The 27,728-nt window shown below is 41.0% G+C and overlaps 2 protein-coding genes across 4 annotated transcripts; one reads left to right on the top strand and one right to left on the bottom strand.

Moving 5' to 3' along the window:
- The first annotated feature begins 495 nt into the window (after positions 1 to 495).
- Positions 496 to 17,737, top strand: LOC117417532 (B-type lectin plumieribetin-like). Of its 2 annotated transcripts, none has more exons than XM_034029680.2 (7): positions 496 to 612; positions 982 to 1,029; positions 2,069 to 2,086; positions 2,204 to 2,221; positions 3,933 to 3,950; positions 8,036 to 8,120; positions 17,570 to 17,737. In XM_034029680.2, the coding sequence occupies exons 1-7, from the start codon at positions 512 to 514 to the stop codon at positions 17,582 to 17,584; spliced, it is 303 nt and encodes a 100-aa protein (XP_033885571.1). In that variant the 5' UTR covers positions 496 to 511; the 3' UTR covers positions 17,585 to 17,737. The 2 variants fall into 2 exon arrangements, with proteins under 2 accessions (XP_033885571.1, XP_033885570.1); XM_034029679.3 differs by lacking the exon at positions 17,570 to 17,737 and adding an exon at positions 8,346 to 9,773.
- LOC117417538 (zinc finger protein 883-like) lies at positions 17,567 to 27,728 on the bottom strand. Of its 2 annotated transcripts, XR_009320276.1 has the most exons (5): positions 27,486 to 27,728; positions 26,192 to 26,449; positions 25,078 to 25,498; positions 19,690 to 21,256; positions 17,567 to 17,737 (listed from the first exon to the last, which is right to left on the bottom strand). XR_009320276.1 is itself a non-coding variant. In XM_059017236.1 (4 exons), exons 1-4 carry the CDS (start codon positions 27,492 to 27,494, stop codon positions 19,989 to 19,991), a joined length of 1,956 nt encoding a protein of 651 aa, XP_058873219.1. In that variant the 5' UTR covers positions 27,495 to 27,728; the 3' UTR covers positions 18,028 to 19,988. The 2 variants fall into 2 exon arrangements, 1 of the variants encoding a protein (XP_058873219.1); XM_059017236.1 differs by lacking the exon at positions 17,567 to 17,737 and having other exon boundaries at positions 18,028 to 21,256.

Below are 27,728 nucleotides of genomic sequence, written 5' to 3'. Positions count from 1 at the left end.
TAGTGATACCAGAGAATCAACAGGAACACATGAGACCAATACAAGTGACATTGATATTGCAGTTCAGATGATCGGCGGGCCCCAGGAGGCTTGTTCTATTCCAGAGTGGAAGAGAGGGCTGGTTGAAAACCAGAGCACCTGGAGTGTGATTGACCGCGGCCAGGCCAGCAATTTTATCCCAGTCTGGAACATCATTATGGACAACCACTTCAAGAATTTCAATGATCCAATGGGACTGGCTTGCATTCTGAGGGAGTGTTGGAGAGAAATGGTTGCAAGCCAGGCACGTGGAAAGGGTGCCAGAGTAGATCATCCTAAGTGGTGGGATGATGAGACGATTGATGATTTTTAAAAGAATGGAAAAGCTTTGACATAACTGATATAACTCAGTTGTGGGCAGTGAAGAGCTTAGAAAATCTGGTGAAGAGAAAGAAGTCTGACAACTTCATCAGAAAACTATGAAGAGCAGGAATCGTAAATCAAAGTGAAGTGCGAGAGGCTGAGTAGTCTAATGGATGAATACATGGAGGGGAAGCAAGCAGATGATCTGTGGAAAGCCTTTGGTACTGAATTAATCAGCGACAGACCTAAAAAGGAAACAGGTGGACAGAGGTATGGCTACTATCATTTATCACGTTTATCTTTTCTATTCTAAAAATACCAAGCTTTACCAGGTTTACTGTGCTCGTCATTTAGCACGTGTAAGGTAGCGGGACCCAGTGGCTAGTGAAATAAAATGCACAGGAGTCCAGATAGAGTACAATGGTGGAGTTTTATTGTACTGCCATCAGGTGCACAAACACAGGGAACAAAATGCAAACAATGAAACACAAGTAGCCATATACAGCAGACATTCAGGATAGACTCTATCCAGTATTGGTGTACTGCTATCATTCACCCGTCCAACCCCACCCTTGGACTAAACTACTGTAACTGAGCCAGGACTGTACATGACAGTGTAGACATTTCTTTCTTTTACAGGGTTGCCCCTCATATTATCGGGGAACTGAAAAGAATATACAAGGACAAGTAAGTTCATTTACAACTCTTATCTTTATTTTACCGTAACAGTGACACCACATAACCATGTCCATATTATGCCGTCAGGTAAGTTATATTAAATCACAGGTTATATTGGTAAATGGTCAGGGTTTGGCATTAGTGATGGAGCGCAGGAAGATTCTCAATCACACCATGGCATGGTCTACCATATTTATTATTTACCATGGTGTATATACCACCTTTACTGTTTGCAATACCCACAATATCTTACATCAGGGCTCGACACCCTCAACATAACAAGAACGACTCAACAAAACTTAACGATTCTGAACTCAATTATCAGGTGGTAAGACCAACACTAACACTAAACTTAAGAAACACACTGGGCAAGGCATGGAGTACAATTTTACTGTATTTAATAAAAATAAAAATGTAATTCTTTCAATAAAGACATTGCAGCTGCTATCGTCTTTTCAGTCAACAACGCACAGCATAAGCATTGATTCCGCACTTCCTCGTGATGCTGGCTGCGTGCTCTCTCACGAGCAACAACACAGAAGCAGGCTGACAAAGAGCTATGCTTTTATAATGAGGCGACGGATCTAATGAATGTTTTATTCCAGTGTAATACATTGGTAAAGAAACTCAGAGGGGCTGCCAGTTGCTGACCCGTCTTACATAATATGATTTCATTGCAAACCTATTTAAATTGCAACACAATGTTTTAGTTTTGACAGTTAGTTCTCATTATATTAAATGTTAATATTAAATTCCAGTACAGTACTGAATGATGAAATATGAATTAAATACCTCACAATCTGTGGGTTATGGTGAATAAGCATTTTCAATTGTATGTGCTTCTCTCAACACAATTTACCACCTAGACATTGCTTTGAAGCCAGTACTTTTGTTTTTCTTTACTGCTTGCTACTATCTCTTTGAACATGTGCACCTGTCAAGGGAAATACCAGCACTCAGCCTTTAGATGCTCCTTTTTAAACACGTCCTGGTATTTATTCATTCATGTATTCATCAATTTATTTATTTATCCCTTATTCTCCCACAGAGAAGAAGAGGCTCGAAGGTAAGTCTTTTTTCTTTTGTTTTCTGGAGACAGTTCAGCCTTTAGATGGTCCTATTTAAACACGTCTGGTATTCATTCATGTATTGATTCATTTATTTATCCCTTATTCTCCCACAGACAAGAAGCATCTTGCAGGTAAGTACATTGTTTATCTTTAGTTTTACAGGGTTGTAATATGCTATCTTACCTGTGTCTTCCCCAGTATCTACAGGGTACCCCTGCAATCTCCTGTCTAATAATAATAAATACATGAATAAATTAGTAAAATACAAAACAGTTTGATTGTGAAAGCCCTATTAAAATAACACACTCAATTTGTAACGGCTTTTGCTGCTGTGCTAAATTTGTTTTTACAGATTGAAAAAACACACCTAATCTAACCAAATCAAAACTTTGACCCACCCGCTAATCGCAAATTACAAACCTGGTAGCCTACTGATGGCGGATTTTTTGTTTGTCTGAAGGTTATTCCACCCCAGAAGGAACCCACCATTGACACTGAGTTTGTCATTTGTGTTTAGCGGGTGGTTGAAGTTTTGACTTGGTCCAGGCTTGAATGTCACAGGGGAGGTATGGTGGCATGGTGGTTAGCGCTGCTGCCTCACAGTTCCAGGGTCCTAGGCTCGATTTGGCCTAGGGGTCTGTCTGTGGAGTTTGCATGTTCTCCCCGTGTTCTCATGGGTTTTCTCCGGGTACTCTGGTTTCCTCCAGTCCAAAGACCAAAGACCTGCTGTTCTGGTTGATTGGTCACTCTAAATTGCCCTCTGTGTGAGTGTGTGAATGAGTGGGTGTGTGTGGTGCCCTGCGATGGACTGGCGTTCTGTCCAGGGTGTAGTCCTGCCTTGTACCCTGTGTCTGCCGGGTTCGACTCTGGCTCACCGCGACCCTAAAGGATTAAGCTAATATTGATAATGAATGGATGGATTAAATGTCACAGAGCAAGGATTATTTATTAAAATAATTTTAAACTTTTAACATTTTGTATTTTTGTGAAACATTGGAACAAATGTTGGTTGGTGTGTATAAGTTTATGTTCCTTTAGTATATTTGCATGTAATGTTGTTTGCAATAATAAAAGCTTCTGGATACCCACAGTATAAATTGAAATGTTGCCTTACATAATATGATTTAATTGTGAACCTATTTAAATTGCAACATAATGGCTTAGTTTTGACTATTATTTATTATATTAACATTTTAAGTTATGCTAACATTTCATTCCAGTACAGTACTGAATGATGAAATATGAATTAAATACCTCACAGACTGTGGGTTATGGTGAATAATCATTTTCAACTGGATGTGCTTCTCTTACCACCATTTACCATGTCTTACCTTTAATGTGCTAGCCTATCATTTGAACTGTTGTTCACCCTGCTTTACTATGATTTACAATGATGTACTCTGCTACTGTATACTGTGTTATTAGCACAGTTTACAAGGATATTACAATAGTAGGCAAATGGAAGGCAAAAATTAAAGAAAAACAGATACAAGAGTCTACTTAATTGATAAAAATGAAGAACATGATTAAACGTTGTTGTGTATAGTTTTACATTTATCACAACATACACACTGAAAGGAGCGGCTGCCTTTTGTTATACTGTACTGAATCCATATTTACCATAGAATATATAACAATTCTAAACTGAGGAGTTAGATGTTGCTTTTAATACAGTACATTTGTTTTTCTTCACTACTTTCATGCCTTCCGTGTTTCACTCGGAACATGTGCACCTGTCAAGGGAAATATCAGCGCTCAGCCTTTAGCAGCTCCTTTTTAAACACGTCTGGTATTTATTCATTCATGTATTGATTCATTTATTTATCTCTTATTCTCCTACAGAGCAAAAGCAGCCCGCAGGTAAGTCTTTTTTTGTTTTACGTGATACCCTGTATCTTCCCCTGTATCTTCCCCTGTATCTTCCCCTGTATCTAGAGGGTACCCCTGCAATCTCCTGTCTCATAATAATCAATACATGAATAAATTAGCACAATACAAAACAGTTTGGCTGTGAAATAACACACTGAATTTCTAATGGTCTTTACTGCGGGACTGAATTTGTATACATTTTTACAAATTAATTAAAATGTTACAGAAGATGGATTAATCAACAAAGTTATATTTTTTTCAATTAAATTTTAGTTTTAATATTTTGTATTTTTCTGAAAAATTTGGAGCAAATGTTGGTTGGTCTGTATGCATTTATGTAATTTTAATATCTGCAGATAATTCTGTTTGCAATAAAAAAGAAATCTTCAGGATACACTCCATATGAATTCAAATGTTGGCCATAATAATTTCAGTACAAACCTATTTACATAACAACAAAATGTTTCAATTTTGACAATTAGTTTTCATTATATTAAATGTAACATTTAATTACAAGGAGATCACATATCATGGAGGTGGCTGCTTGCTAGGGAGCTCCTAAAACCACTTTGCTGTTTTGAATTGAATTCATCCATTTGCATTACCCCGTGTCTTTTTTTCCTGTTTTATTTTAAGTGCACAGTGTAGGATTACCATGGCTGCTTCGCGCAAGGCATCCGTTGCTTCTCCTCAGTCAGCAGAGGAGGGAAAGCGCTTAAAGAAGTCAGCGGGCCCCGATGATTGGGAGACTCGCTTTGCCGAGGTTACACTTGCCTTTAGGGATCAGTCCAGGAAGCAATTGACGCAGCCTTGCTGCCTGTTCTTCAAAGTGTTGCCGATACCACTGTTGTCCTCAGTGGTTACTGATATTGCTTCCTCTGTAAAGAACTGCCAAGCAGGACATCACCAGAACAGCAAAAAGGTAAAATGAATCAATGCAACTCTCGTATTGACAAATGCAAGACAAGATGGCAGATCTTGAGGACAGAAATCATTGCTGCAACGTAAAGGCTGGAGGGCCTACTGGAGGGAGCCGAGGGTGATGACCCCGTGCCCGTTCGCTTTCTTCAACAAGAAATTCCACGTTGGTTTCCAGCAATGAAGTCTATGGTGATCACCCCTTTCTGAAGTTAAACAGAGTACATCGCATTTACTCTGGTGGTCCTAGGGATTCCAGTCGGGCCCACACCTTGACATTTCAGTGCCTCCGTTACACTGCCCGACAGCGCATTCTTCAGGCTGCTCGAAAATCAGATCCGGTTCTCATCCAAGGTTGTAAACTGTCTTTCTATGTGAGTTATTCTGCTGTTACTGCTGCGAAGAGGAGGGTGTTTGGAGAGGTAAGGGCGAAGCTTTGTTGCCATGGAGTCGTTGTATTTTTTAGTTTACCCTGCTGTTCCGAAGGTTAACCATGGCGGGCGTGCTTGTCCTAACACTTAGGATGAAGTTATTTCCTTCCTCGGCCAGCATTTCCAGGATTCTGCGGTGCCTACAGATTTCTCTGCGCGCAGGGCCCTGTGATTCCCTTCGAAGGAGAAGATGGATTAATGTGTGTCTTTTTAATGTGGTGTACGGTACTGTCAGTATATAGCTTAGAATAAGGGATATAGACATCTCGTTTTTTTATTATTATTTGACATCCCCCCCTCCCCCCAATATATGCATATATAACTGTCGAGTTGTGGACAGTCTTATGCGTGTTGCAGTTGTTCAGCTAATGTGTTTTTTTTGTATATGTGGTTTTAGGTTCTAGTGAGCCCCCTTGTGGTATTTTGGTTCACAGGGATTGCAGTGTGCAGTGGGGAGGGAGGTCAGGTGGGTGGTGGGGAGGGAGGTTGGCAAGGACGGGTGAATATGTCTATTGGATTTTATTTTTGGGTTTTGCTGTGAGATACTCTAAGAACGAGATCGCAAACACACTATTCTAACATTAAGAGACACCTATCACTGTTAATATGATTAATGCAACTACGTTGTATCGCCCAAGTCCATCCTGAAATTGCCTGCTGCTCATGCATAATCAAGAGCACACTGCCTTTGGAGACATGGCTTGCTTGTCAAGGGGTGGATGAGATCTCTGTATAGTCATCTCTCTGTATATGTGGAAACACAGTGTATAAAAAGGCGATATCTCCTTGTGAACAGGATGGCTACAGGGCTGATGTCAGACCAGAAACACAGACTCCAAACAATGAATGGTGGGTGAAAACCCAGCCGTGGCGCTCAGTATGTTTATTTAACAAACAAAAGATTTGAACAAAAATACACACAAATAAACAAATAATAAACAGAAATAAAACAAGAATGGTGCTGGTTTTTAGCCAACGCGTATAGCAATTGTTTTCTCAGAGTTACGTCTCTCCTCTGACACTCTCAACCTTGAGACAGCTGCAGGCTTTTATATTCTGGCCGAGGGGTTAACTAGCTATTAATTAATAGCACGAGATTAATAAGGATGCGTGACTGACAGCTAGTTTAATAATCAGTAGCTGATCAGTCACACATCCTCACGAGGTTTTTAAAAATAAAACAATATACAAAACACGGCTTTTCGCCGTCACATTTATACTTATAAATCATAATACAAAATAATAATAAACAAAGGGGCGGGAGACTCCGCCACACTCCTTTTTTAGATTTCCACAGGATGACCTCTTGTAAGTGATTTTCTAACTCGCTAATGATACAATACCTGTTTTTCTTCTTTATTTGTGTATTTCTGGACAGCTGTAATTAAATTCTCAGTATAAGAAGTGGTATTGCACAGAACTGTTTCCTGCCAGGACACGGTAGTAGAGGTAGTGATCAATTACTAAACATACACATAATGGTAATTATTATTTCTGTCCAGGGACACCTTTCTCCAAGCCGACTTAATGATTAAATCATTGAAATACAAATTCACTCACCACGGGGAACACTGCAATATTTTGTATTCAGTTAATAATAATCTGTTATGAATAGCATTGGCCTTAGCATTGGAAGACAAGCGTAACCAGACCAATAAGTTGCCACCAGTTCCATCAAAGCATTACACACAAAAGACAATATTCCTCCATCCAGGAGAGCAACCACCAAGAAAAGGTGTTAAAACTAAACCTCGTCCAGGACAACTGGAAGCTGCTAGAGACTGGAAGATGCTGGCAGATGTTGGTCAACGGCTTATTTTTTCTGCCTGAGATTGCCACCACTAACCTTCGACCAGACATTGTCTTGTGGTCTGGATCAGCACGCCTTGTTCATCTGGTAGAGTTAACAGTGCCATGGGAGGATGCTGTGGATGAGGCGTATGAGAGGAAGAAACTTCGGTATGCTCAACTAGCTGCTGAAGTGGAACAGCGAGGATGGAGAGTTCGGGTTTACCCAGTGGAGGTTGGTTGTCGAGGATTTGTGGCACACTCTACAACCTGGTTTCTCGGACGTCGGGTTCAGTGGCCAAGAGTTGCATTGCACAGTGAAGTACTTATCTGAAGCAGCAGAAAGGAGCAGAAACTGGCTGTGGTTGAGACAGAAAGATTATGGATGGTGATCTCAAGCACAATAGAAAGAAAGCAATGCTGATGTACAGGTAAGTAAGCTGGGATGAGTTGAGTGGGGGATGGAGGGGGGGGATGCTGGAACGCCAGAATCACTGTTGAGTCCTCTTGAGGTGTCGTGGGCTAGTCGACGAAACACCGAGGATGGAAGGTGCCCACTTGAAGACCCCAGAGATGTACCCTACTTAGCTCAATCCAGACTGTTGTCATGCTGATGCGATGGGGAGACCGCACTGTGGTTGATCCCCAGAGCCAGCATCGCAGCCGTTGTGTGTGCCACTAATGGGACATTGAAAGTTATTATTATTAATTTCTTAGCAGACACCCTTATCTAGGGCAACTTACAATTGTTACAAATATTTACTGGAGCAATCTAGGCAAAGTACCTTACTCAAGGGTATAGCAGCAGTGTCCCACACCTGGGATTGAACCCACGGCACAGGAATCCAGAGCCCTGACCACTATTCTACACTGCTGTGCTCAGATATTTATCAGTCTGAACAATAGAATAACTATTTTCTTCTGTTTGTTTCTTACCAGAACCAACAAACTGGAATTGGACGACTTCCTCACCAAGGGACAATGCATCTTTTCAACAAATGGCAAATACAAAGTTATTTTTCAGGTGGGTCATTCATATAACACAAAAGTTCAAACTTTTCTCATAACCTAAGTAAGTGTGTGACACATTGATGACTTGCCAATACTATTTTATCAAACAATACAAATTTGTAATAATGTAAAATAACATGAGAGCATGAACTAGTTGAAGCATTGTGAATAGGAATCAGTCATTGAACATACCTGAATTGCATGCACTAATCATCATGATACCATTATATCTTTAAAGAATGATGGGAATTTCGTGGTGTATGAATACCGCGAAGGTGTGCCAATATGGGCTAGCGACACTTGGGGAAAAAGGAATGCTGACAAGGTTATCATGCAAGGAGACTGCAATCTGGTGATGTACAACACCAAAGGGACTGCCCTGTGGAAATCCAACACTCACATGCCTAACTGCCAAGCCTGTTGCCTGACTATGCAAGATGATGGCAACGTGGTCATTTACAGAGACAATAAAGAAATCTGGTCTGGCAAGAAAAAATAATATTCAAGCATCTGTTTTGAACAGGTTTGCTGACACCGCTAAGATGACCGCCAAAAATGTGCTCTATGGGCCTGCAGGGAGGATAACGTCCAGCACAGCAAAGTGTGCTTGGCGTGTCAGCAATACAAAAATCACTTCTTAGTCCCTGCACCGCCCTCTCTCAACAAATGTTTGAGTTGGAGCTGTATGCTCGGGAAAGAGGAAAACCTTTTCAGTCAAACCTCCCACAGATCAAGCTCTTTGCATTTAACTCAGTATGCAGATAATATTGTATCTGTCCAAGCTAGTACTTGCACCTCCCTTTCTCAACAGATCTGTCTAATAAAGTGAATGTTATCCAGCTTTATAAGAACGGCCTCCAAGATGTCAAAATCAAAAGCCTAAATTGAAAGTTTTTTTAAGATAAAACTTTCTACTGTAATCAGTTGTGTAGTTTCTTGCCTATTTGCTGTAAAGACTACAATATATGTGCATGAAGTTACTCCAGTATAACTGCACTGACATTTTTGCCTTGGATCTATCACACCTTTATGGGCATTGAAAAAAAAGCATTAATCCTGCATTGACTTGTAAGGCAGGAATTTGTAGTATTGCTTTACATAACTATTAAAGTATTTAACAATATGCAATCCTTTTATATTTTTACAATATGTACTAACAATATATTATTCATGTATGCATTTTTATAATGCACTAGACATAACATGAACAAGCACAGATAGATAGTGAGTAACAGAGTAGAGCACCCTTTTATTGTTTAATAAGAAAAGGAATCACTGTTTGTAAAAAAGCTAAGCCGCTTCTGCATCTCGTGCACTTTGTCTGCTTTCTGAATCAATGCTGCCTGGAAGCAGGGTATGCTGATAACTCCAAGTGGAACGAGGAAAGAAATAGATGTTCAAGGCTAACAAGAAAGAGAGACGGAGGAGTGAAATTCCTGTAAGCCAGGCTGAGTAAAAGTCAGGTGACCACAAAACTGATAAGAGAAGAACAAGGAGGGGAAATGGCAAATTTCTATGAGCGAAATGTTATTTTTGTATCAGGACAGATATACAAGCTTTGTAACCTCTGCTGCGATCAAAGAATCTGGAGGAGACTCTCTCCAGCATGCTGTTTGGCTTTGTTCTTGCATATTACAATAAAGCAACTTCAGGTTTTGAAATCAGAGAGCAGGTGTGTGGCATATTTATTTTCCAACAATGTATTCTGTATATTATACATTTATTAGAATAAAAAGTTATTACAGTTTTCAGGCAAAAATAGCCATACAATATATTGTCTTTAAGAAATGCACATTACTGAGATTCTTCTACATTCATGTTGTAGATTCAAAAATCACTTCTTAGTACTTGCAACTCCCTTTCACAAATCTGTCCAATATAGTGAATGTTCTCCAGCTTTATGAGAACGGCCTCCAAGATATCTAAAATGAAAGAAAACATCTTTTAATCATTTAGTGTACAAGAAAGCGGATTTTGAATCCAGAGGCTCTGATCCCAATTTCTACACTTATGTTTCACTTTAAAAACAATATTAGGCCTATTATAAGGGTCGTCCTGTTAGTGTATATAATAATCAAAACACAGTTTTAAAATATAAATATTTATACCCCCCTGCCTCTCTCAGGACTGATCTGATCAGCTGGATATATTGGAAGGTGGGAAGGAGGCTCCTCTTTATTCCAGTCCACAGTTTTTTACACAAACACAAGGAGTGCTGCAGTTGTGCTGATAAATTGAAAATGTATCAATTGTCTTTGTTTACATCATAAGACTAGGGCTGCCAGCAGACTCCACAATCCCAGGACACTTTGAGACAGAACAGGGTTCTGAACTTGCCCCTAAGCTCAATGAAATGAAAGCATAAATGAACTATTACACCTTTGTTAAAATGAATATCTGTTTTCCGCACTGCCTCAGATCAGACCAAATGAACAGCTGTGCAACAAAGCTGATTTGATTGGGAGAGTCATTGCATGTTATAGACAATTTAATATAAATGAACAGAAATAAATATCAACGTTAACTTATTAGTGGCTGCAAAAAATTATTAAAACATGATACAATTGTTTGCTGTGCATGGTATTTAAGCACCGACATTAACTGAAGCAAAGGTGTAATATTTAATTCACACTTTAATTTCATTCAGTTTAGGGGCAAGTTTAAAAAAAAAAAAGTGAAGATGCACTTAGATCAGGAAACACAAATAGTAATCTGATTTTCAGTGTTGTAATGTGAACAACAGCAACTACAGTAGCTGTTCAAGACAGGCCTTATACATGTGTGCCAGATCAGCTCGCTGGAAGACTGGAAACAATCTTTTATGCAGGAGTCCATGTCAGTCACCAACTTGTATCTTAATAACAAATGTATATTTCAATAGGCACTGGGGTAAAATTAACAAAATAAAATAAAACACATTCTGTATTGTTGAAACAACTGTATAAACCAATGCAAGATTTCCACAGTGACTGTACAGAAGGTCATTTACCAGGAAAATGAGAGAGAGAAAAAAGGAGACGCTGGCATGTATGCATACTCATATTAGTTTACAAGCACACAGCTAAAAAATGCATATGAGAATACAACAATAATAACTATGTAGTAGTGAAGTTTAAAATCAATACTTTAAGAGGGGATGGAGCTCTCTGGGTTCAATGTTGCCATGGGTTGAACGTTGCACAGCTGAAGATGTACCAGCATTCCTTCTTCTGTGGAGCTCCTCTGTAATTATTCAAGCTTTGTTTGGTCAAATGGCATGTTCTATGGCAGCTGCCCATCATTGTGGCCTTCATGCCACCCACATCATTGAGTCTTTCAGTGTCATTGTTTATTGGCATGTGCCCAAGTTCCTGAAACTGATGGAGGTGACCAGCTAAAGAGTTGTTGCCACTGCCAGTGGGTGCCCTAGTTGATTTAGCTGGACAGTGCAAAGCTTCCCCAGTCTCCTTTTGACAAAGTACACAAAGCTCCCGATTAGTAACCAGCTGCACGGAGTGCTATCAGGTACTTTATTTTAACAGGTTCAACGACTGTCCATTTTTTATTTTATTTTTTTATAAATATGGATATATACACTTTTTTATTTCAAATGAAATATTAATGTAATGTGTTCAATATATTACTAGGCTAGGGACAATAGTCCCGTTACATATGATTTATTGTTTATTTACTAGCAATGACGTGTGTGTATGTAATGAGACTCCATTAAGAGAGCCCTTAAAGTCGACTCTATCCAAGGTAACATCGTGATAATGGAAGTCATTTGTAGATAGCAAGTGTGATTTTCCTGTCATTCACACCCTCTGACTAGGTGGCAGTAGTGGGTTCCCTAATGACGGCATATCCATGTGCCCCTCTCTGTCTGTTAGTAAGTCTGCAGTAGGACAGACTTACGTTATAACGCAACTGCGTAGGCAATACATCTACGCATATGCGGAGCTGCGCCTCAGCGTCTATGCTCGCAATGAAACCTGTCCTAAGGTGGAAAAGTCAACACCATGTTGGCATCCTGAAGTGCCATAGAGTGTAGTAGAGATGCTCCAAATCGTGGAGCAGAGGAATCCAGTACTTTCAACCGGTAAAACCTTTTGCAGTGTAGCCCAACTGGCTACTGCGCAAATGTCAGACACCGGCACCCCTCTAAAGAGGGCCCAGGATGTCGCCATACCCTTAGTGGAGTGCGCCTTCAACTGCCCTGGTGGCGGAAGGCCTGCAGATTCATAGGCTCATTTAATAGCATCCACTTTCCAATGGGAAAGGCGTTGTTTAGACAACGGCTGACCCAAAGTCCTAGAACCATGGCATATGAGCAATTGTTCTGTTTGCCTCACAGTCGTTGTACGGTCAATGTAACACCTCAATGCCCGCACAGGGGAAGAAAAAGGAGGAGGATGGAAGGCCATCAACTCAACTGGTTGGTTCATATGAAACGGGGATATGACCTTGGGTAAAAAGGCTGGATTCGGGCGCATGAAGACCTTAGAACCGTCTCCTGCGAAACGAGTACATGATGAATGCACTGACAGTGCATGTAACTCACTGACACGTTTGGTTGATACCACTGACAGCAAAAACGCAGTTTTTATAGACATGAGCTTCATATCCAGGGTGTGGAGAGACTCAAATGGTGCCTTGGTAAGGGCTTCTAGCACCTCGTCAAGGCTCCATGACGGTAAACTGGTCGTTCTTGGAGGTTGCAAACATCTTACGCTGTTCAGGAACTGCGATGCCAGAAAATGGCAACCTGGTGATAAACCGTCAATGCGTACATGGCAAGCTGATATGGAGGCTAAATACACTTTAAGTGTAGAGGGAGATTTCCCTTCATCTAACAGTTTCTGTTGAAACTGTAAAATCACTGCCATAGGGCAAGATATTGGGTCATGACCCCCCGCCAGACACCAATCTTGGAACAACTGCCACTTGTACGTGTACTGCGACCTAGTAGAGGGTGCTCTAGCACTCTGAATGGTCGAAATCACCGCCGTCGAGAGCCCTAAGGCTGACAGACACTCCAGTTCAGGGGCCAAGCCCATAGCTGCATGAGCTTGGGGTTCGGATGCCAAAGCCGTCCTTGGGCCTGGGACAATAGGTCCACTCGGAGGGGAAGCTCCCGCGGTTGACCATACAGCAACTGCACCAGGCTCAGAAACCATATGCTCCGAGGCCACCGAGGAGCGACCAGGATCACTGTCGCTTGCTCTACCCTGACTTTCTCTAAGAAGGCGGGGAGCATCGGAATCGGTGGAAACGCATATAGGAGCCCTGGAGGCCATCTAACTGCCTCTCTAGCCGCTGAATAGCCCTTCTTTAAATGAACCTCCGTGGTCCTGCACTGTCTGTTAGGACATGCAGGGTCTTTAGTTAGGCCCGAGAGCATCGTCTAACCAGGGCTGCAAAGGCGGCATCAACTGGTGCGAAGGACGTCAGTCCAGCCTCACTCGCTCCCTGCATGGCAAACGCGGAAGCCTTCCACGAAGTTGCCGGTGAAGAAGCTGGGGCCCTATGTGGCGATTTGCTCACTCCACCAGTTACCACAAGGGATCATTGGTGTCCAGCACCTCCAACTCAGTGTCTTGCTCTGAGTGCTGAGAGGTTAGTTCAGCTTCCACACTGTCCTCCTCAAGGAGAGGCTCCCCTTCTGAAGCATCCCTTGAGATGGCATCTACGTCCCAAACCCCTTGGGGTTGTTGGGCGACCGGGGTGGGCAGAGCCGGTTGATTGGCAGTTGGCCCGACCTGTGCGTCAGTGGCTCGTGGTACCATATTAGTCAATGACATGAGCAACGATTGCTGACCCATCATCACGTCCATAAACTGGGACATCTTTGACGTGAGCTCTGCCACGCCTGACTTGTCCCCATAATGCCTGTCTCTACGAGGGCGGGGTGACATGGAGCGAGACCGTAACTGGCGAGGGCATTCCCTGCGAGGGGAGGGGCCTCTGGGTCGGATAGACGGGTTGCGAGAGCGTTTCCGAGCACGTCTATGGTCTGGGGATCTCTGACCAGCTGTAAGCTGAGAGGGGCTCCTGGGTAGCCGCAGCTTGACAGGCGGAGTCGCTGTAGACGATGGTGGGACAGACAGGGTGTAAGACGACCCAGAGGAGGGGGAGTGGCTCCCAACCACTTTCCTCGCCCTCTGGCGAAGAGTGCGCGGCTGAAAATTAGCACACAATGCACAAAACGATCTGTCTGCCAAGGCAGACGCGGCGTGCTCTGGTCCCAGGCACGCCACACAGTCCTCATGCGGGTCGCTTGCCGGCAATTTTGCCTGGCAGGTGACGCAACGGTGGAAGCCGGACATCTTTAGACACCCTGATCGCCGAAGCGTCGCGTGTCGATGGGTTGCGTCGAGTGCCGAAGCATCGAAGCTATGCGTGTCAATGAGCGTCAAGGTGTGTGCACCGATCAATGCGCCGAGCATCGAGGTGCATGCGCCGAGCGTCAAGGAGTCGAATGGCCGAGCGTCAAAGCTTTGAGCGTCTAGGCGTCGATGCACCGAGCGTGGAGCGCCGAGGTGCGTGCGCTGAGCGTCGAGGCGTCAAAGCACCGAGCGTGGAGGTGCGTGCAACGAGCGTTGAGCGCCGACGCGTGGAGGTGCGTGCACCGAGCCCCAAGTCCGAGGCACTAAGCACAAGGCGCCGAAGTGTTACACCAAAGCGCCAAAGCGCTGACTCCGAAAACACCGAAGCGCTGTGCGCCAGAGCGCGTGTACTGAGCGTGAAGACGCTATGCACTAGATGCCAAAACGTCAGCTGACCCGCAGAGCGGAGGCGCTAAGTGCTAGTACAGTGTCTAGTCTAATGACAATGGTGTTGTGCTATACTTACCTGTTGTTAAAAGGGGCAAGTGAAAAGTGTAGTTGGCGGTAGTCTTCCTAGTATGTTGTATGGGAAAAGAGAATCCTTTTTTTATTTTAGAGGAACTGCAGCTGCATTGAAGTGCAGATATTTGTAGCGTAGCTACAGTATACAGCAACCACGCGGTGTGATGTTACAATCCGCGGGTGGTATTATTGGAGTGGCTTCTAGTAGCAAACTGAACTCCGGGTCTAGCGGAGGCGAGACCGAGGCTGCAAAAAAAAAATATATATATATAATACTCAGTAGAGCGAACACTGAAATAAACTCAGAGAAGGGGCGGTAGCCAGCTTCTCAAGCTCAAGGCTGACGAGTACATGCAGCTCACTGTCCGCAACGACGAGGAGCTCAACAAGCTGATAGGAGGCGTCACCATCGCTCAGGGCGGAGTGCTGCCCATCGTCCAGGCCGTGCTGCTGCCCAAGAAAACCGACAAGCACGCCAAGAAATAAATCATTCTGACGCCGCTTTTAAGATCTGTACAACCCAAAAGGCTCGTTCAAGAGCCCCCCACTCTTTCAGTGAGAGATCATTGAATCTGTTCATGTTTAACAATCAAATTAGTTTAAATTGAGAAACACTGATTATTTTTGTAAATGGTGACACGTCACATTGTATATACGTAGCAATATCACAGACCTACAGTAGGTGTTGCCCTGTAGCAGGTGCACAGATCCACACATTGCGTTTATAATCTGCTTCGTTTATTGCAGTTAAATATGTTGAGTGGTTGAATAAGTGTTTCTTCCCGCCTCCCCTGATATAGTTGCTGCTTGTATTATATATCCCCTGCCCTGTGTTGTCTGAGCTCCGCTCTTTCTCTGCGCAGAGGCATCTCTGTCTCCGGCATGAAGGCAGCGTCTCTGATTACCTCTGAAGACTCACCGCAGCCAAGAGACACTCAACTCGACTGAGACAACCGCTCGGGCTCATAATGTTGAACCCAGTCACGCCTTCAAAAGCGCTGTTTTCCTTCTATTTACTCATACTCATACTATTTACTGAATCTTTTTTCCTCTTTGCCAGGAAGGGTTTTTGTTTATTATGGGATGTTTTTGCTGCATAATACAATTAAACACAATCTGTCTGCTTGAAAACAGTATGACAGACAGACACTGATTGGCTGAGAACACGAGCACCCAGACTCTGATCCAATCACAAAGCAGCATCTCTTTCGTTTCTATTACAATGAAAGTAAGCGCTACCTTCTTAGACCACACAAGACAAATGCGCAAGTTGTGATTATATATATATATATATATATATATATATATATATATATATATATATATATATATATATATATAATCTCACCGTATTCTGAATTGATTCTAAGCAATTGGATAAAATTGAAAATTCTGTGGGCGGAGGCTAATTCCGTGATTTTTACGTGACCTTGGAATCTTGGAGGGACTATTTAAACTTTTCTTGCTGAAGTAGTTTTAAATACATAAATTAATAAATGGTTAAGTAAATAAATGTACAAATAAATTAATAATAAATAGCAAAGCACACTGTTCCACACACGAACGTACACACACGCACACATGCACGCAGACACGCACACTGAGACACACACACACTGTGTGGAGTAGTGGTTAGGGTTCTGGACTCTTGACCGGAGAGTTGTCGGTTCAATCCCAGGTGAAGGACACTACAGCTGTACTCTTGAGCAAAGTACTTTACAAGATTGTTCCAGTAAAAACCCAGCTATATAAATGGGTAATTGTAAGCTGCTCTAAATCAGTGTCTACTTAGAAACAAATAATAAAATGTCTGATCCCATTATAATGTGTTAGTATGTGCTACCCTTTACTAGTCCTCTACCTTTTCATTCTGAAGTCCTTTATACCATGATTATGCTTTAAATTCATACTCTTATATATGACTACTTATTACTCTCTTGCCTGATTGTCTATGTATTACCATGCACAACCTCTAATCTCTCTCCCTCACATTATTCATTATTTGATAGAGTAAAAAAGAAGCAATATCTATTGAAAAGAATTGTAAAAAAAAATGTAAAAAAAAAACAAGTTAGAAAAACATAACAGGTTGGACAGGTGCTGGGGCACAACATTCACACAATTTTTGCTTATTTGCTTGATGCTTGACAAGATTGCCCTAATTGCTTCTCCTACCTTGTGCTTTTGTGTTTGATATCACCCCTTTAAACAGCTTATGTTTCTCTAACTTGTTTTTTTTATATTGATTTCACTTACAGGACAGTGTCCTGCATACATTAATAGCTGAAACTGAGGCGATCAATACATTCCATATTGTTCATATCAGATGCACTTTGATCAGATTTTAGGCTCTAGATATAGCAGCAAGGTGGTGTATAAATGAGACAGTACTGCACCTTTAATTTACAGAACAGACCGAGTCCTGCATACAGTAACACAACCAGCCCTTCAAGTGATAAAGCCAACAGAGAGGAATAGATATTCTAGATTACACAGCTGCGCTTTCCTCAGATCATATACAATTAATTATATCAAGGGAGCTCTCTAACCTTTCATTTACAGTCCTACATACAGTAATAAAGTCAAAACGGACAAGATCAATTCAAAATGTCTTCATTGTTTTGTTCTCTAACAGGGCAGGGAACTATAGCCGCTGGACAAGAGGCTGAAAAACCTGTTTTTCAGGAGCTGCATCCTCTGAGCAAAGGATCGTACTGCTTGGGAGAGGGGGCTGGGAAGAGTTCATCAGGGAACACCATCCTGGGCAGAGTGCAACTTAGATCTGGACGCCGGGACTTTAGAACTAAGAAATAAATAAAAATAATGCAAAGTCACGAACATAGAAAGTCCAGCTGATTTTTGGTGAGAGCTTTAAGGAACACAATGATTCTTTTAGCATGTCGCTTAAGACTGTGCCTGCAAGATGTATTGAATTGATTAGAAGTTTGCAGCACATTATGAATGCAATGCAACACCATGCTTCTTTTCTCAGGTGGATTGTTCAAGTTCAAGTGTTTATTAGCTTCACATTGCAGCCGTAACGCTTAACTGATTACAGGAAATAGAAAAATAAAAAAGCAGGGCCCAGTCCACTTTACATTCTTTAATTTTATTTATTCTGGAAGTTTTGTGCAAAATAAATTTAGAAAGCCATGGCTAAAATAATCCAAATCCTGAGTGAAAAGAAAACCCCATCTTGACGGTTCTTGTTGGTTACCATGTTTACCATTATCTGCACACGGCGGATTTATACCTTTCGTGGGGATAGCTTGGCATTCTTTCATTGCTCTGTCGTTTGAGTAGCACATAGACTGGAAATAAAATTCATGGAAACGAGGTAAAAGAAATAGCCACAAAACTCCTTTCCACATCAGCCTCCATCGCTCGTACAGTTGTTACCTGTCCATGCTTTTTAAAAGGGAAACACAATACTATCCCACAATGCCTCTGGGTCGTCCTACAGCAGGCAAAGAACTTTGGGTAATGGCCTATTTTTTTTCCCCCAAAATATAAGAATTTGATTTTATCAACATTCTCAACTAATAGTAGTGTCCAAATAGATGATGGGCAATTTTATGATTACCAAAATTTCCAATTAACTCCAGAGCTCCATCCAGTGGTTATTTCAGTGCATTGCAGCAGGTTTAATTATTATTTAAGTTTGGGATTTCCAAACCACATGAGGTACAAGCAAGAAGTGTGTGTGTTAATATAGAAATACTGTATGTAGTAAAGATGTGTTTCAGTGACAATTCCAAATCCCAAATCACAGAAATTTAGAAATATTGTATGAAAAAAGTGAGAATTCAAATTCCCATTTATAAGTTTCACCTCACGTAGACCATTAGGTTACCATTTTCTTTACCCAGTTTAACCTAATTTCTCCCCCCTGAAAGCTTATCTCTGCATTATGGTGTTAAACCCCAAAACTCCCTGTATAGACAGCAGGACTGTATAGGTCTGTGATTCAAATGCAATGCCTGTATACAGAAAGAACTGGCAACACTGTTGATGATAAAAAAAATATATATAATTAATTTATGCCCGAATATTTATTTTCTTGGTATAAATAAATCAATTACACTATTTTTAACTAAATAATTCTACCCCATTACAAAAAAAAAAACCTTTCCGAAATGCCAACTGTCCAGTAATAATACTCCAGGGTTACTTTAAAATGCAGTCCTAATGGAATAGGCACCTCATTTTCTATTTCTAGTATTGATGAGTTTATGGATGTTTCTTGTTGTTTATGTATAATATTTATTGTTAACATTTATTGCTAACAATGGTTTCCAGACTGCATTGTATATTCTCTAAATAACTGCTATTCTGACACTAGTCATTCCTATTTTCTCTTTTGAAAATTAATTAGAAAAAATGAACAAAACTAACTTACTAAAAAGCTTAGTGATCCTTGTCACATTGTGACGAGCTTGGGCCACTCGAAGGTAAATATTCTTCACTGATATTTTCACTAACACCTGATTCAGTAGAAGAATTTAAATCTGAATTCAGTGTAATTTCTTGTACTTCTTTCCCACAGAGCATTTCCCACCGTTTTCCAGACATTGTGGACATTTTTTGACTGGGTTTAGTGTGTGTAATTCCGTCAGTATCTGGCAGATGGCGCAAGAGACCACTACAAGGTGTTACAGACACCCAGTGTTAAAACATCAGATTATCAGCAGTTTTGTAGACTCAGTAATTCAAGTTCAAAGTTCAAATTCAAAGCTCAAAATTTGCATAACGTACCAGTACATTCATACTTCCTGGGGACCATTAATTCAATGACGTACTGGTACATTCGTACTACTCAAAGGGTTAAAGATTTTTGGCAGGGTCTGTCTCCACAGCTCAGGCAGCTCTGCGACAATGAAACAGAAGCTGGCTCTTCTGACCAAAACAGACCAAAGTTATTTCTTACGGAACATCACTGAAATCTAAAGGTGTTTTTTTTTTGGTTTCTCTCTTGCATGAATTCACTCGTGTCTTACAAGGTGTTATGACTTATAGAAACTCTTCCCACAGTCAGAGCAGCAAAGCATTTTTTATCATGTGTGAATTCGCTGGTGTTTTACAAAGTCTCTTGAATCACTGTAACTCTTCCCGCAATCAGAACAGTGATACGGTTTCACTCCTGTGTGAGTTCGCTGGTGTGTTTTAAGGTGTCCTGATTGATTAAACCTCATCCCACAATCAGAACAGCAATATGGTTTCTCTCCTGTGTGAAGTCGTTTGTGTACAACAAGGTATCCTGACGAACTGAAACCCTTCCCACAATCAGAACAGTGATATGGTTTCTCTCCTGTGTGAACACGCTGGTGTTTTACAAGATCTCCTGACTGAATGAAACTCTTCTTACAGTCCGAGCAGTGATATGGTTTGTCTCCTGTGTGAATTCGCTGGTGTGATACAAGGTTTGTTGATGAACTGAACGTCTTCCCACAGTCACAGCGATACGGTTTCTCTCCTGTGTGTGTTCGCTGGTGTGTTTTAAGGTGTCCTGACTGATTAAACCTCATCCCACAGTCAGAACACTGATATGGTTTCTCTCCAGTGTGAATTCGATGGTGTATTACAAGGGCTGCTGAATGACTAAACCTCTTCCCACAGTCAGAACAGTGATATGGTTTCTCTCCTGTTTGAATTCGCTGGTGAGATGCAAGGTTTCCTGACTGACTGAAACTCTGCCCACAGTCAGAGCGATACGGTTTCTCTCCTGTGTGTGTTCGCTGGTGTGTTTTAAGGTGTCCTGACTGATTAAACCTCATCCCACAGTCAGAACACTGATACGGTTTCTCTCCTGTGTGTACACGCCGGTGTTTTACAAGATCTCCCAAGTGACTGAACCCTTTCCCACATTCAGAACAGTGATACGGTTTTTCTCCTGTATGAATTCGCTGGTGTATTACAAGGGTTGCTGAATGACTAAACCTCTTCCCACAGTCAGAGCAGCGATACGGTTTCTCTCCTGTGTGTACACGCCGGTGTTTTACAAGATCTCCTAAGTGACTGAACCCCTTCCCACAGTCAGAGCACTGATACGGTTTCTCTCCTGTATGAATTCGCTGGTGTATTACAAGGGTTGCTGAATGACTAAACCTCTTCCCACAGTCAGAGCAGCGAAATGTTTTTTCTCCTGTGTGAATTCGCTTGTGTGTTGCAAGGTTTTCTGACCGACTGAAACTCTTTCCACAGTCAGAGCAGAGATACGGTTTCTTTCCTCTGCGCGTTCGCCGGAGTATTCTAAAACCCCCTGACTTGGTGACACCATTCCCACAGTCACTGCTTGCACTTGCTTTAGCTGCTGTTCTGGAACCTGGAAAATACAAACAGGAGAGAAAGTCAGACTGTTTCAAGTAGGGAATGCTGCAATTGTATCTTCCTCATTTTGTTGTTTCATAACCTTTTTCTACATTGGGTTATTAGCAAACACCGAACTGTAGCGTAGTCTCCACCAGGGAGGTTGCAATTACAGCAGGCGGATTTCTGGAGCCAGCATTATACTTCAGCCAATAGGAAAGCTATGAGTAAAATAAATCAGGAAATGTACACATTATCATCTCTTTTGTTCCAGATTGTACCCGTTTTGTCATAAGAAATGGTTGAAAGTTATATAGTGTTGAACTTGTCTTTCAGTATGTTTAAATAGGTTTCTAGTTTACAACAAACACAAACTTCTGTAACCACAATATACAAAGAATAAAACAAAAGCAATAAATACATAAATAAATAAAACACATGTAGGCAAAATCATAAGCTAAATAGACACTAAAATGCAATCTCTCACTTAACAGCCACCAAACAATTACACATGAATGATACAGGGTCCCCCCCAGGAATTTTCAGTCTCCAGGGTGGCAGGCTAAAGCAGCTGGGTGGCAGAATGTTATAAACCCGCCCAATCTTGTCAAGCATCAAGCAAATAGGCACAACTGGAATGGTGATGGGGCCAGGATTAACTGTTGTTTCTAACTTGGCTTCTTTTTATGAATACCTTCACAGATATTAGGAGAGTAAGCAGAAGTTCAATTTTAACAGCTCATTTTAAATGCCCTTGGTCGACATTTGCCAGTGTAGCAATGAGAGGTATTATATTGATTTGTATGGCACTGCTGAGATAATAGATAATATTTTGTTTTGAGACACAGGTAATAAGTACTATTGTGTGGGTACAGAGTAATAAGTACAGCCCACACAACACAGAGAGCTGCATATGAGGCCCACCATGTTAAACAGGTTGAGAACCAACTAACTGATCTTCAAAACAAGGATACTTACATTTTAACAGGCATACTTTCAACTGTAAAAATAAAGCAGAACATGGCCCAGACCAAACCAAAACCTGCACAATCTGCTAATCACACTTTAAAAAACACACTGCTATAAATGCTGTTAAACACTGTTTCTATAAAGTGAGATGAGCAGCTTACGCAGGTTTTGATTTGGTCTGGGTCGATGTCTCTTAGGATATTTAGGCAATGGATATCAATGTTGACAGAATTCAATTTTTTTTCACTGTTTTGAATCTTTAGCTTGACTTCCGATTAATATTGAACCCTTGGGATAGTAAATACTTGGAATTTTAGTAAATTTTACCACTTGTTAGTTTTTGTAGGCTAGGTATCCTAAACATTACGACTCGTCATCCAGTCACTGTGCTCCACATCACTTCCAACTCTTAACTTAAAGAATAATTCCAGCGTTCAGACTTCCCAATCTTCAGAAAACAATAAGCTTGTCTTTACTTACATCCAATAATAGTCAGACAAGTGGAGAACCCTTCAAATACAGCAATATGTCTCGTGCCAGTAACTCCATCCAAGCACAAACGAATATTCTTCAGTGTAACTATTTTCTTATCATTGTCTTTACATCCTTTAAGAATGTAAAAGGACCGAAGGATAGTGTCACTTATGATTTCTATGTATACAGTCTTGTTATTAATCTATATACGTATCAAACGGTATCAACGGTCAAAAACTGTATTCGCTCCTCCGCTTACAAAAACTCACTGCGTCATCTGTGTTCTTTATCGTTTACTTTCAAAAACGAATTCTAAAATAGCGTCATTAGCTATAAACAAAACTACCACTTGAGGGCGCAGTGCATAGAAAAGGAGCACATACCAATCTAGAAACAGTAATAATAATAAATAATAATAATAATAATTACACATATCTAAATAAACTCAAATAAGAATACATTCTTTTTTATAATCAAAATACAAAATTCTAATTCGTTAGAATTTTATTATTATTATTATTCATGTCTGATTTACTGCGGAACGGCCCTTCAGTGCGATTCTAAAACTCAGATGTACAAGACTAGCGATCCCCTTTTTATTAGCAGTGACCCAGTTCTCGATAAAAGCTCGATATCCCACATGGCGCTGCGCTGCTCACGTAAATGTCACAAACGCATTAGACGCCACATAAGCAAACAGACAATGCAAATCCCCTGTGTATTAATGAGAAGTCTATGTGCAAGTGCAGAATGCATTTAAAATGTGATCATACTCGGAAAGGTTTGCTTTAATAATAGAGGATGTTCAAAATACCAAGGTGGCTCGCAAAAAATAGCAAACCTAAAACTCACAGGCCTACAGAGGGGAAAAAGGGACGTACTTTCCATTGCTCAACTGGTGCAGGAGGTGGGTTCACTTCAGACAACATAGAAAACCACCAGCACTGGGCAGGGCAGTGGGTTGCTGAGGATTGAAAAGCTCTCTGAAACAGCCCAATCCAGGAGATATCCTTCAGAAGCTTTGAAGAGTCACTTATTAAAACCAAAACAACTGCATTAATGACTGTTGACAATGTGACTTTGTTTAAGCTCTTCATTCAAGTATTCCAGTGAAATTGTGTCTGTTCATTAGGAACAACATTAAAGAACGATAATTTCCAATCCAAAGATGATTCTGTGGCAACCTACACACACATTCAAGGTCTGTTCACATTCATAAGTCTGTTATTGCTAAACCAACAAAAAATAAAACATGAATCTCTTCAGTTAAAAATCAAGGAAACAAACCCAGCGACAGTATTTTATCTCCTTTCAATGGTCTCATCACTGTGCCACACATATATCAAATTTATAACGAGTTCACTTGTCACTCAGTACTATGCTTCAGCTCATTCTGTGGTATTTCGGCTTGGGGTCGTTTGCATTTGGAAGGACAATTTCTCTCGATAAAATTAACTCTCATGCAAACGGCACTGTAGGGAAGTCATTAGCAAAAGAGAACAAGTTAAAAGCGACCCCGTTTTTCACTTTCTGCATGTAAACATGGCCATGGTCTCACGTCACAGGTGTTCATATTCTAATTAAACTTTCTTATGTTCTTATGTTCTAATTGTTCTGATTATCTTTTACAATTCACATGTCAATGCTTTTAGTCACAAAGAACAGTGACCTTTCTTCACTTCTAAAGCAGTGGTTCACAGCCTGGTCCTGGGTCCCCTTGTGTCTGCTGGGTTTTGTTCCAACTGAGCTCTCAGTTACTTAAATGAACACTCAAATGAACTAACAATTTGGTTAATCACATTTTTAAACTATTTTTCAGCTCATAAGTAGTTGATTAGATTTCAAGTTCTATTCATTTTCATACAGAACTTGAAATATCCATCTCTTTCAAATCATTCAACAGCTTTGATAAGGCAAATAGTTGAACTGAGTGTTTTTTGTTTAATTCGATTATAAATGGTTAGTCAATAGAAAAGGTTTCTACCTGCAGTGACCGGACCAAGAAGTGATTAAACAGGACTCAGTTTCCATTGACTTACATCACACTATAGGGCAGCAGGGCTCTGGACTGTTCACTGGAGGGTTGTGGGTTCAATCCGAGATGGGGGACACTGCTATTGTACCCTTGAACAAGGTACTTTACCTAGATTGCTCAAGTAAAAACCCACCATTACAAAAAGGGTAATTGTATGTAAAAATAATGTAAGGGCATCTAAGAAAATTACAGTAATCATACTGGGGGCAATGTAACTGAATGATAATGGGAGTGCGACATTAACAGGAGTGATATTAAGTAGCTTGTAGCGTAACCCATCTGCTCCCTGCCTCTCAGTCCTGCTGTGGATAATATGACACAGTAGAGTGACGTCGTCACAGCTACTCAGAGTTACTCACCTGCTGGACTGCACTCTGAATGGGAGCTCCCCCCGTCTTCCTTTCCACATCCTCGCATGCTGTTGGGAGAGCTGGCTTCTGCTCCAGCGCCCTGCACTCTCAGGCAGATTCTCTTCAGCACCACACTACACGCCCGCAGGCGTACAGGACCCAGCGCAGGGGGGGCTGCTTTCAAGGAAACGAGTTCTTCTGTCTGGCAGATCTCCAATTCACTGGGTTCAGCTTTAATCCCAGCACACCCCTCTGGCTTGATGCCACTGCATGGCATGATCTCACAGAGCTCCTGTTTAATGGGGAGGGAAGCCAGTGCAGATAACAGTGTAATGGGGACCACTTCAAGTTCAGGGAGCTCCTCTTTAATCGGGTCAGATTCAGTCTTCACACTGTCCATGGCATCACACATGGTTCTGCTTAGTGGCTGCTGTAAGAAGAAAATGAAAAAATGATTCAAAATGCTATGAAAGCTGTTTAAAAAGAGCGGCTATCTGGGTTTTTAAAAAGATGAAGTTCTCAGTCCCTGCATGTTGTTGCTGAGTAACATTCATGCAATTTTCACCTCCAGTGTTAATATCCAGATAAGTTTTTACACTTCAAAAAAAGAAAATAAATTAGTGGTGCCCTGATAAGATTGTCTTGGCCAATACAGAGAGCCGATTCGAGTTTTGATTTTTTGTGTTTTACCTCATTAGATAAACAGACAGAAAGACACAGAGAGAACACAGACAAGCAGCAAGACAGACAGAATGCAAACTTAAAAAAAATGTACTGTAGAAGAGATTTGATTTTAGCATCATTTAAAAAGATTGCCATTATGGAGAGCAATGACAAACCTGCTAGAGAAATGAAGTGCTTATGTGTGAAATAATATCCATCACCTATAAATGAGGCGTTGAAGTAAAGAAATGGGATCCTCCAACACCAGGTCCTTTCCAGGCTGGAGCTGGCATGAAAACTGATTTTTCACAGAGGACAGTCTTAATTTTTTGATGAGGACAGCACTTAAGAAACACATCTTTGCATGTTACCAGCACAAAGGAAAGAAGCAAAGTTTGTGGGTTTGACATCATTACCAGGTTAAGTGGCATCTACACAATACAATATATTTCATACATACCATTTCCAGCACCTCTTCTTTAATGGGACCTGGTCCTGCTGTCTGGGGGATCTCCAGTTCATTGCTCTCAGCTTTAATACCAGACACCTCTGACTTGATGCTGTCACATAGCATCTCCTGTTTCATGGGGAGGGAAGGCAATCTGGAGAAAACCAGTCTAATGGGGACCAGTTCAAGCTCAGGGAGCTCCTCTTTAATGGGGACAGACTCCATCTTCACACGATCCCTGGCATCAGACACGGGGGTTCTGCTGAGTAGCTGCAGCAAAAAAATAATGAAAAATGAGTAAAATTGATCAAATCAAAAGACAATTAAGGGATTCACAAAATCTTACTAGCAGGGTGTCTTTAGTATTGAAGGAAATGAGAACTGAACTTGTGTTGCAGGTAAAGTTAACAGAGGTTCAGCAGCAACTCTGTGCTCCCTATGTGGTGAAAGCAGTCAATATTATAAGTGGCACCATTATCTCAAGTAGCCAATCAGAATGCAGTATTTTGAACTTTAACTGGCTACCCTTTTAAACCAATCATATATTTGTATTTTACTGGTAATTTGAGAATGCATCTTTGTTAGTGTTTTGAGAAGGGGGATTCATCTTGGTTTGTAATTTGATAAATCAATAGAGAATAATTTATCATTTACAGTGACAAAAAAATGGAAATACAAGTGGGTCAAGCGATGTTGACAAAGTTAAAAAGAACACATGCTATTGTAGGACATATATACACACACACACACACACACACACACACACATTATATATGCCAAGCACAGACTACAATACAATAACATTTACAGTTTAAAATAGCATATATGCATTCACTACTATCACTAAAAGGATCGCTTGTAACGTTACACTGTAACAATCAAACTTTGAGCACCAGGCCAACCCGGTATTTCCAGAATAAGAACAGGTTACTACCAAAGACCCTTTAAATAATACTGTATAAAGTAGATGGCAGGAAGGCAGTTTGACAGCAGTAATAGGATTGCTAGGCTCGCTGGTTGCAAACAGTTTAATTTCTGTTCCACGCACAAGCATACACACGAATGGAACACTCAATAAGCACCTAAGGAGCGCCAGTAACCATGGAGACTAATAGACCAGAGCGCACTAGGAGAGGGTTGAAATTAACCACTAAGATTGTGGCACAGGTAAGAACAAAAGAAAAAGAAAAACACAACATTTGCTAAATGACGTTAGCCACACTACATACAGTAATGCGTATATGCAACCAATAAGGCAACAGCGTTTGAAAACAAATGCAATGCCTCGAATATAACAGTCTCGTACCCTGCTCATCAAAAAACAGCCCAACACAGAAAATAAACGTATTGTTAAGATACAAAAAAACAGGAAACAAAATAAAACAAAAAATCGTGCAGCAGAGAAAACCAACAAAACACCAGCAGGAAATATTCAAGAGCTAAACAGCAAGGGAGGAGAAGCGTCAGCAAAGCTACTCTCTACCAGAAAACTGTACATGAAAACAAAAGCTAGTAAAAGCATTACGCTTTCTAACTATGTAGTTTTACA

The sequence above is a fragment of the Acipenser ruthenus genome, chromosome 55 (assembly GCF_902713425.1).
Source record: "Acipenser ruthenus chromosome 55, fAciRut3.2 maternal haplotype, whole genome shotgun sequence".
In the NCBI taxonomy this organism is placed as follows: Eukaryota; Metazoa; Chordata; class Actinopteri; order Acipenseriformes; family Acipenseridae; genus Acipenser; species Acipenser ruthenus.
Note: the sequence above shows the minus strand (reverse complement) of the source record. Positions and strands in the feature narration are given on the sequence as shown.